Raw genomic sequence first — 12132 nt, 5'->3', positions numbered from 1 at the left:
GAGGATATATGAGGAGTATATATACGAGGATTTTTTGTATGAAATTAAATACGATACTGCTCTATCTAATTTAAATACCATTCAACAGTTTCCTAAATAGGTATGGCGTCTATGTAGATTTGTAGCTTCCACAGCACTGACACTTTTGAGTATATTTTTCAAATACACATATATATAATTTGTACACATACATCTAACATTCATAAGCAATTTTATCTAATTTTAACCTTTATATTTTTCAGTAAGAAAAACATAATTAATTTGTTATTATTATTGTAACTTTTTACAAATCGACTGAATTGGTGACATTATGCATATATTAAGACAAATATTTATTTAGAGCCATATTTGTTTGGATTCACTTCAAAACAGAGTAGTGAATCTGTATGTTACCAATGTTGTGTATATGTGCTGCTACTTGAAAATGTGTTGTTTCTAAATATAAAAGTTACGAGTTTTTCTATATACTAAATAGACCTAATACGACATGCGCGTACGCTTATTAAGGCTGCAGGAATGACATCACACTAACTCAACTATTCAATTTTTGTTATTGAATTGGATCTGGTTTCTGGAAGTTGACTGTCTAAATGATAATAAAACTTTTCATTTTACTTTACAAAGGAGTCTAATGCTGTTGGCTCCTTATATACACCTAATGTAAGGATCCATTATCATATTATGACACACCTATACCATCATTAATTCATAACTGGCATCTATCTTTATCTTCCCCAGAACTTTAGGTTACACTAAAATAAAAAATCAAAAAAAATATGACAATAATCAGGAAAACTTTAACTTTTACAATATTATAGATATGCGTAAAATAAGCAAATTGTTTTTTAATCCAGAACCAAATGTAGGAGAAGCGCAAAAAAATACTACAACACAAATACAAATGCACTGGTGCAAAACACCAGGGAGAGTAAGTTGAGAATAAGACTGGGGGGTTTTGGACGTACAACTTTTTTGATGGCAATAACGACTTTTTGTGTCCATTTATAAGTAAAACTAACTTCTTTAGTATTCACGGAAGTAAATTGGTGAAAAAGTTTGTATGTGTATATTACACTGCATGGACACATTACTAACACAATGAGAGCCATTTTCAGTCAGAAATGTGAAATGTGTTTTTGATCTATATTTGTTGACAGATGAAATTCCTGTTCTAGGCTGCGTGAACAAAAAACCATAGATGTTCTTATATACTCTGGCGTCATATGCATAAACACTACGATTATTTTTAGTCTTTCGACATTTTTGTCGATTTGTCAATTTTCATGTGTGCTTAATTTTAAATATCAAATCGTAATGTGTAAGTTTTGATAACGTGTAACAATGGCAAATGTTCAGCAAACAGCGTCTAACAAACAGAGCAGGATACTGCCTAAGTCTGAATATAGAGAACAACATTTACTATTAACCAATCTTTTGTGAAGAATGACGTTGAGTTTACTTTTAAGCATGTGAACTTTTAGCACAGTTATTATTTTCAAGTATATGTAACGCAACACTGATCTTAGCAATAAGCGGTTTCCAGCCTATAATCCTAAGAGTAGAGGAGGTTGTTAGTGGGTATTCTACGTAAGTAGGAGTCCCACACTACAGGTTGGCCATCTGTGTGCGCAAAAGCATTTTCCTGCCTCTCCCTCCCCAAAAAAGCACACTGATCTTTCTCCTTGAACAGCAACAGCGTTAGTTGACCGCTTCACATACACAACACGTTACGTAAGTTTTTACGTAAGACTCAGTGTTCTGTGTTGTGAGCGCTGAGCACGTGTGTTCTATCCGCGCATACTATGTAAGACTGGGCTTTAATGAACCGTATATTTTTTATTTTCATATACAGATGACTAACCTACTACTAAATTACTGGTTGTACTACTTAAATACTAAATTAGTTTCTCCTTAGTGATAAGCATATATCAAAATATTTTAAAATAAAGGTCATATTTTTGGATTTTTAGACTGTGTTAATCAAAATATTTTTTAAGGACTGTAATCATTTTCAGATTTTAGATGAAATTACCTTTGATTAATATATAATCCATTCCATAAACTTGCCTATATATTTTGACATATTAATGCATTTTGTTTTGCCATGTTTAATTTCTAGAATTTTGCTATCACATTTGTTTTTTGTTTTTTTTTTTTAAAGAAGTATTTTTAGCTTCGGTAGAAACTACCTTTAGTTTACTAGTAAGTTAATAACATTTAAGCCCCTAGGTGACTATACAATTTGATCCTATTTATACTAAGGACATTTTTACACCGAGAAATTAAATATTTTTAAATGTAATACTCGAATATAGTACCTGAAACACAATATATTTGTTGTCTAAATTTAGTCAAAATATTTGTTTATTATAGTCACAGATGGTGTCAGTGACAAACTGCAAATGAAATAAATAAAACAAAGATTTACGTACAGCTTGACCAGGTATACCGATAAAACCTAATTTAATGAAAAAATCGTTAGATTTGTACTGAATAGTTATAACTCTAATCCCTGTAATTGTAATTATTAAAAAGTTTGACATTTTGATAAAAATGTCTTTTAAAACTAATTATATACTTTAAGCTTTCAGTAATTTACACAGTATTCAGAGTTTTTACGTCTGTTGTCTTCATTTCCATTATTGTTCAATTGTTTCTATCAAAGCGATGGCTTTTAATGAATTTTAAAACTATATAATACACGACTTTAGCTTTAATTTGAAATATAATATAACTGAGTAAAGTATCATTATCATTTGTTATTATTAATTCAACACTGTGAAACTTGCATGTATACAGAAGGAGTATTGTACGTTTCTGCAATGTTTCCATAAACTACGTCATCCAAAGTAATTTAAAACTGCTAAAATAAAAAACGCGTTGAGCATATCCATAATATACACTTATACATGGTGATGTAAGTTATGTTGTATGTATATAAGTTCTATAAGGCCGTTCTATGAAATATAAAATTACGAAACACAATAAGCCATTATATTTACCTAAAACACTGACTATTCCTTGTTTGAGAATCATTATTGTGAATAATTTCAAAGGACATATAGGACATTCGCCATCTTTATCTGTCAACAAATATTTACACTCTCCGTTTCGAGAACTAACGAACTCCGTTTCGAGTATGCAAGTAGGTACTTCTACAGGTGTCAAACCCCCAAGAAATAATTAAGCATGATTTAAAAGAACAGATAATCGTGTTTGATTCTTAACACAACGATGCCAAAATATCTAAAAATTTGTTATCTCTTGTTTATTTTATACTATTTATTATGCCCTTATTTATTTAGACTCCATAATTTATTATGTGTATAGGCCTAGGTTTTGTTCGAAGTCCAAACAAACCCATAGCCGGGGACTGCCACAGCGTGCCAGGTGTCTCCGCAGAGCGTTGTCCTCGCCATTCACCGTCAAGGACACTAATGTTTTGATACCGTAGTACTTCCCTCACTGCAGCTGTCAACTACTGGTGTCTATATCGCCGTATACATCAACAGTTTTAGATTATAGATTTACTTGAAAGTCATTGCAGTTCATAATCTAGTGGCGTAGTGATTTAAAACGTTTACTACCGCAAAATAAAATATTGTAGTGAATTGTTTGCTTACATAAATACAAGACACTGCAACAGCTAGGCAGGCAAACTGTTAAACATTTGGTAATATAAACTATGATAAGATGTCTACTGTGTATAAAAATCAAAAACGTAATACGTAATTTTGCTTTAGTTGTTTTGTTTCCAGCTATTTATAACTAATTTCTAATTTATATATCATACCTGTATGTACTCTGCCATAGTCTGATCAAGTTGTGATTTAAATTTACATTGTGTGGTGAATGTGTGGTGATACATGAATTCATTAACGATAATTAACATAAATGTATTACTGTTGTAAATATAATTTATACTTACACAAGAGACGATTTTTAATCTCTTAAAATGTATACAATTTAAACCTACCAAAGAAGAGAAACTGTATAAAAGTTTATTCTAAATAACATTATTGTAACTCGTGTAACTATTAATATCTTAGTCGTAATAGGGATGAAGTCGTAATTTAACGTTGACGAAGTCCCACTTTCAGAAAAAATTGTGGAACTTAGAAAATTTGTAATCACTCACTAATTATATTACATGACTCGTGGTTAGTATGCCAGATAATGTATTTCTATATGTGTATTTCAGAAGCATTTGATATTCTTTATACTTTGTTGGCATATTTCATGCTTATTATAGTATGTAGTTTTATACTGCACTGAGCATACTTTCTCATTTTTAACTGATTACTTGATTCATACTCAATTTAAAGTTTTTATGGGTATGTTCAATTTTGTGCAAGATCTATCTATGCCGTAAAATGATACAACGTAAAGTGTATTCAATACCAAGCGCAGAATGTTAAAAGGCCGATTTCTTAAAAATAAACCTCAGTGATAAATGGAATTGGATGTATCTGACCTTGCTTGACTGAGACAGAGGGTTGCGATACCAGCTGGGGGGAGGGTAGCTGCGGGGGCGGAGACGACACGGAGGTCGAGCCCACGGATCCTGGGTCGCTGAAGCCTTGCGCACTGTCCTCGGGTCCGTCGAAAAAACTAAGATTGAATTCGGATCCCGCATCGAAAGAAACGTCCGCGTTTAGTTTTTCCGGCGGCGGAGCACTCCCGAGGTTGGCACTGAGGGACTGGTCGATCTTAAAGACGTCCATGGCGAGCCCATCCTCCCGGCGGGACACGTGGTGTGGCACTCACGGACACGGGCAGCCAGGTACTGGGGGGGTCATTGACCGGCAGCAGTGGGGGCCCCCCACTCTCCTACTCCTGCATTCTTACCGGCCGATTTTTGCATAATATCCCGCTGTTCTCCCCAGCAACCCCCGACGGCTTTCTCCTCAAGGTCAACCCTTTGCAACTCTTGTATTTACAAACAACCCTACAAGAACTCCTGCGACAGTGTCTTCAGCAGATCCTCCTGCCAGAGACCTTCGAGACTAACTGTATACTATTCCACTAATACAGCGCGAAATTGGCATTTTACAGGAACTGAGCATAAACGATGTATACCCAGTATCTTGCAGATCCTTTTAATAAAACAACCACCCTAAGAGTGAACACTCTTGATAATTATATTGAAATATTATGTAAATAATAATTAATAACATTTAATAATTTTCAATTGTATTAACCGTTCTATACAGTGTTCTCATTTCACATTCTTGACTCCTGGCATCTCTATCATTCAAGTCTATGAACCCCTGTCTCTCTGTTGCTACTTATATACTGCCGTTTGATGTGTATTCTTTAAATAAAATGTCCTTACGTTATCCAGTGGCTGTGAATGGATTCGTAGCTTGATGATTTATTACAACTAACACACCCCACTGAATCGCAAGTAATTACTTGTAATTATATGGCATACAAGTGTACTTTTTTTAATACATGACTAAAACCTGAAAGTGTTGAGAGCAACTGAATATTTGAAAATGCAAATCTCTGTGATGTGAGCGATGCATAGGTGACGCTTTGTGCTGGTGATCGGCCTGCCAGATCGTCACCACTTGACTACTACCAAGCCACCAAATATTATTACTTTCAGAAATCGAACACATTGTCAGACTGTTGAGGGAGAGCAATTCGAGTATCTCCTGTGAAACAACATGGTGGTAAGAGGCAATCTTAGTTCATAAATAATTTTATGCAAACTTATTTTATTCTTTTTATGATGTAAAATAATTAAAACTTTTTCGAATTGTTCACTGGGCGTTATTCAGTGTAGGATGGAGATAAAGACTTCATAGAAACCTTTAATTTGCGTAGTAAGAGTATTTACCAAAACCTTCAAAAACGGATCGCTTAGTTGGGGTTCCAATTCGTAGCCTTGGCGTGTTGAGCCACGTATGAAAAGTAGTGTTATCCCTTATAAATACATTATAAGTCTGAGGTTTCTGCTTTAACACACTAAAAAGTGTGTTTCAGACTTAAAATTAGCCCTGTATAACGCTGCTTGTGGAAACAAGCCGAAATGCTCAATAACTGAGATGAAAGTCCCGTCATTTTGAAACAGTACAAAAATTAATCTTATAAATAGCTTGGTTACGTTCATTGGCAAGCATAAACAGGACAAGTGGTATGACTGAAATATCCTTCTTTCCCTTGTTATGAGATCTTGCAGTCTTAATGCAAAGAATGGCTGTTGTAGTGGAAGAGTGACTACATTCCACTTTCATTCTTCCAAAGTGGTATGACTGAAATATCTTTCCATCCATCGTCATGGGATCTCGACAAGAGGCGGCCCCTGGCACCAACCTTACCCATCCTGAAAATCCTATAATTCCAGAAGCAAGCACAAGCAGCTTTAAAGATTAAATGTAATAAGGGGTTTTCTCAGCTTATTGTCTTAACTAACTAAGGCATACATGTAAACATTTTTCTAATTAGATTATCTTTTAAAATAAAAATTAGTGTTGAACAAAGAGCTTAATAGTGAGATTCCGTCTGAGATTATCTTGCTTTCAAAAATAACTCTAACACACTAACATAATACAATATTACTATAATATCCATCAATTATGTCATAATTATTATGATGTACTGTAACATAGCATTTAAATATTTATATAATGTTAATCTGTGATATTCTAATGTAGTGACAGTGAGGGTTAGCGAAGGAACTGAAAATGCTTGTGGGGGAAGTAGTGGGGTACCCCTTGTCACGACACTCTTCCAGACAACTATTAACGCTCCACATTTCTGACAACAATCGCTCCTTTGTTTATACCCGTTAATACATAATGAGCAGACTTTGTAATCAAAATAAAAATTCAGATAAAATGTTTCCAAAACAAACCTTTAATAATAACTCTATTAAAAATATATCAAGGATTTAGTTTGGAATCATTGTGTGTTATACATCATCACTCTATTTCATTATTAGTTCTTATGAAACCGAATAAGAAGGAGAATTGGTATAATTGTTATAAGGCCAATAGAGAACCCCAGGAGAGTTCTGGCTGGTTTATACCTTCCAGTTAAACCCACACTGTTTATACAAAAACCGATGTGTCGCTTAAATCAACCTTATGGATGTTTTAAGTGACTAAAACTAACCGTAAATGTCGATATTCTGGGGTGTAAGGGGAGTTCGAAGGTCTAGTATACTACGGGAGATGACTGTTAGAGTTGGTGGTTAGCAAGAACCCTGAGTCAAAGGTTCTTGCTAGCCTAGACATAAGGGCTCCTGCTTTGACTAGAGAGGCTGGTTCAGAGCTGGCTTTCCATTCATCTGAGGAGATATGACTGAGATGAATGTCCTAAATTCTTCTTCATGGATCTCGACAGAAGGCAGCTTCCACCCCAACCTTACCCATCCAGAATAACCTGTCACTTCGAAAGCAGCGCAAAGGTCCTTTCAGGATTAGGTGCATTTTCTAAACTTCTTGTCCTAAGATAACGAATAAATAGAGCTGATACAAATGCTGTGGTTATAGCCAGTATTTAAACACGCTATCTCTAACTCAGAACCTAAGTTCGACACCGAGTTCGATCCTTAGTACGTCAACCGACTCTCAAATGTAATGATTTTATACAATATACTCTTAGATTCTATTGAAGTTTAATTGTTTCAGAGAAGTCTGAATTTATCGCAGTACGTATGCAATCGACTATTGATTCTTACTATGTTCACTGTATCCCGAATGCACAACTTCAAGCAAAATGTTACTCACGCATTGTTTCAAGGCTACAAGGATCCTCGTTAACGTTTCTCAGTAGGATCCTGCCTGGTCTTTATTTCACTAGATAAATACTGATAAGCACCGTGTTCAGTAGAACGGCGTTAAACCCTTGCTTTTTAGTTATTTCTGGTTAACACTACGTATATATTTTGTCTAATTCTTTTTCAACAGGCTGATCGATATATTATGTAAGGTTAGCTGTGTGGTCTTGCTTGAGATAGGATATAGTACTGATGACGAGTAAGGTGGCTCCAGTAGACTTAATACTCCAACGAGGCTTGCTTCATCTAGCAGGGCAATCTGAATACCCTGGTCTGCAACTGTCCATCATAACATCAAGAACCATTATTACGGAAGACCATCTTTTAAATAGCACGGCTATATGAGGCGTCGTTGCATCGTACAAAATCTCTACTTGTGGGAATGGCTGCTTGCAATAACTGAATTACACTCTGTTGATAGTCTATTTGTTCGCTGACCTGCACCAATGCAAGTACAACAGATAGACGGATTAATCAACCGGTCCTCCAGTGCCTTCTGTTTTGGTGTATTTAACTGAGCTACTACAGTCCATATAGATGCATCGAGAAGTGCTAGTCGCGATTCGGAAGTATACTCAGCTATGTATACTTTATACAGCTAAAATTACATTATACTAAATTTGAATAAGTAGAAGTAGTACTAATACTACAAGCAATATTAACCATATATAAATCAACGATGGGTTTACTCAAAACAACAATTATAATTATACGTCAATAATAAAACACACACACACACACACACACACACACACACACACACACACACACACACACACACACACACAGTCTATTTTAAGACAGTAGCAGACCATCCGATGCTTCTCTTTCTCATATCCGTAATTATATTTCAAATACCAATTAAAGTTATTATATACATTAACACATTAAAAATGTAAGTATACAAATAAGTTCTTAACAACAAAAATTAAAAACAAATATACATAAATACAATGACTATTAAACATATAATAGAGAAACAAAACCTTCATTCCTTCCGACTTTTAACTTGGTTCCTCTTGATCCAAAAAGAACTTTAATGGTTTTGGCGTCAAAATGACTACAGTAAATTAAAGGTGAAAACAAAATTTAGTTTTGGCAGTTTTACATTGGTCTTATAGCAACAAGACCAATAACGGCAACCACTAAAATCTCAGAATAGACACATTTGTAAACAAACTAAGCACAATCAATTTATCACTTGACATAGTAATATGTAATGAAGTTACGTTGTTAGATTTGTGATGCATTGGTAGACATTGTGGATTTGTGGATTAGATACAATGTTTTCGCTGCGTTCTGTATGTTCCTTTGATACTCCGTTAAATCTGTTATTATTATCATTGCAATGAATTTGTTACGGATTATTGATTTCGTTTATATTTTTCATAAAAGTTTAAAACAAATCTTTTAATATCGTAGAAATCTCAATACTCAACACTATATATAGGGTTATAAGATAACCAACTCTGAGCTTGCTCTCTATGAATAATTAGTGGGTCGATTTGTGCACTTAAATGTATGAAATTGTTTGATAAATTGCTTGGATTATTGGATATTGGATATATATAATAGGTCTGTTAAAGAGTATAATTTCAATTATGTAACCTACTTTTCATCACAGTCCCCTCGAAGGTAAAACACACTTGCACTAACATTTCTACGGCTTCTTAATTCTTCGCAGAGAAAGGGATTTAATAACGATGTTTACTTCCTATCTAACTCTTCTGTTGCACTCAAATTTCAGTTCTGGTGGTAGATTTTGAAGTTTCAAAAATAAATCCGAGACAGCTATATCTGACGTATACACGGGATAATGAGCCAGTTACTTAACATTAACTCAATACACCTTTGAACATTATAAAATGAAGGTACCCTCGGTTGAAGTGGTAAGAACCTCTACAGTTCATGCACGTTAATTTGTCGTGCAATTTAAACTAAACATAGAAATCACTATTTCGGGTGTCTCAGATATTTTAGACCACCTGGAAGTTACACAAACTCTTATTATGAAATATATGTTTTTACTGTATATTTTTAGTTTGTTCTTCCTATAAGTGTACAATAGAATCAATCAAACCCTGAAAATTGAAGTTTGGTTTGTTATTTTTGGAAATATAATTAGTTTTGGGGTTCTCGAATTAAATAACTAGATTTTGGATAGTTTTAATCAATCCGTATTTTTGTCTCATGAAGATGAATAGATACATTTTAACTGTATATATATATATATATAACGTAATGGGACGAAATATATGTTTTAAAGTAAACCTTAATATTAAACCAAGTGTGAATTAAGTAGACTATAACTAGGTATGAAAATGCGAAATTAAATGTATATTACTGGTTCGTGATAGAAGAGATTATTGTGAAATATAACATTTGAACATTATCGAACCAGCCAAAATATTGATTTGTTTCATTTTAGTTGTTACGTTGTTAATAATGTATACGGCTATGCACATTGAAAACTTACACTTGATTAAACCGAACTCATTAATTAGTAATGTAAATATGTTAAACATATTAACAGCTCTTAACAAAGAATGTATGGTCAGAAGAACGTATTGTTTATTTGTTCCCATTTCAATGAGATTAGATGTTATATTGTACAGAATTAATAGGCCAGAATTAATAGCATGTCTTCACTGTTGGAGTTTCTATAGCCGGATCGGATATTGAATCACCACTCAGAAACCAATCAATGGCCGATGTTACTGTTTGAGGAAGATGGAAGATGATATGATAGGTAATGTAGGATTGATGAGGTTACACCATCAGCGGACGGTACCCGCATCACCAGCCATGCTTGCGGAATGACTTTCCCACCAACAACCAGAAGATCTTTTTAGTGCCATGACACTCTCCACAGACTACCTAATGGATTGCTCTGCTGAGTAAGGGTTTTCATGAGCATGATGCCTCCCAAATCACAAGCAATTCTGCCAGGTTCTAGAGAGCCAACCTTCCATAAAAATCCTGATCCAACTAATCTCCACTCGTCCAAGAAAAAAGAAAACCATACAAAATATGCCAAACCAGCCAAGGAGAATTTGAAAGACACTAATGGGAAAAGTAAATGTTGTTAACTACAGATAGCTCCAAAGCTACCCAGCAATGTGAACATAACTTTACTGCATCCAAGCAATTGACAGCTTAACATGCAAAATGTAAACAGAATCTCTTGGAGGTCACAGTCCACAGTATGTCATTCAACCACTTTTTTGATCCTTTAAGATTTTCATTAAAATGCTGTTAAGTAAGTGGTAGTAGTCGCACCAATACAGTTATGTAGTAACAAAAACTATGCATTAAGGACAAAAATCTCTGCCTCTAATTATTTGAAAGACATAAAATCGTCCCAGGAATTAATTGAGGCTCTGCAACTTCCTGTAATTAGCGCTCGGAGCGTCCCACCCATCTACAGGAACGTGCAGTTCAAATTAGCAACTTCGTGATTGAGGCAAACTCTGCGTACACAATGGTGATGACTAACTTCATTCTAATAGTACAAGTTAAGCACTTCGGTGCAACATTGTTCTTGAGTATTCAAAATCAAAACACTATAATTAAAGTGTTCTATAGTAAAGTCTAAGGTTTGCAAAGCAAATTATTGTTTTTTGTTTATTTTATTTTATTTGTATTACTTTTACAGTTTAATGTTTTTTTTTAATTTTGAAATTATATATCAAAATATTTTTTAGAGATTCCATTTTCGTTTCCTTTTTAAGATAAGTGACCGTATCGTTTTAGTCTTATCCTGCACGCACTTGTGAGCGCTACCCTGTACAAGGAACTTACCGAACTTACAGTTCTTTCAGTAACCAAACTACAAACCAGACAGGAAGAAAATTATTCATCCGTCCTCGTAGGTACTAACCTGTTTTCGTTCCAGGAACTTAGCAAGCCAAATAATAAGTAGGATGTTTACATTATGAGTTTTCAAGACCAGGTAGAATTTGACCCTATTCCATGCCTAAACCCTAGTTCAAATACCATCGATTATGATGGCATAGATAGACGGGCGGGAAACCATATCGACTGTTAACCTGCTATAACTGGCTATCAATTATCATAAATATCGCATGATGTGTAGATCTATATATATATATATATATATATATATATATATATATATATATATATATATATATATACATATGAAAATGTTGATCTCACTGCAGATAACTATCTTCAGTGAACGGATGATGTTCACTATTTTGCTGTATATTGATGTATCATGAGTTATTTAGAAAAAAAGGAAAAACAGCTAAATGAACAAAGAGCGTATAACATGGCTTTTTGTCACATACTGCTAGTAGGTTTATAATAGTTTAACGCTA

General features: G+C 34.2%; 1 protein-coding gene across 2 annotated transcripts in view; it reads right to left on the bottom strand.

The window, feature by feature from the left end:
- Positions 1–12132, bottom strand: part of LOC124364941 (ecdysone-induced protein 78C-like) — an 86337-nt gene that overhangs the window by 56415 nt on the left and 17790 nt on the right. Inside the window, exon 1 of one of the 2 annotated variants that reach the window (XM_046820779.1) lies at positions 4475–4800. The exons of the other annotated variant lie outside the window; for it this stretch is intronic. Coding sequence (XP_046676735.1) covers positions 4475–4724 — 250 coding nt within the window. The 5' untranslated portion in view covers positions 4725–4800. Of the gene's footprint in view, positions 1–4474; positions 4801–12132 lie in introns of those variants that run through there. 2 annotated transcript variants of the gene reach the window in all.

Source organism: Homalodisca vitripennis, chromosome 1 (assembly GCF_021130785.1).
Source record: "Homalodisca vitripennis isolate AUS2020 chromosome 1, UT_GWSS_2.1, whole genome shotgun sequence".
In the NCBI taxonomy this organism is placed as follows: Eukaryota; Metazoa; Arthropoda; class Insecta; order Hemiptera; family Cicadellidae; genus Homalodisca; species Homalodisca vitripennis.
The sequence above is the reverse complement of the archived record's forward strand: the minus strand, read 5'-3'. Positions and strand labels throughout refer to the sequence as shown.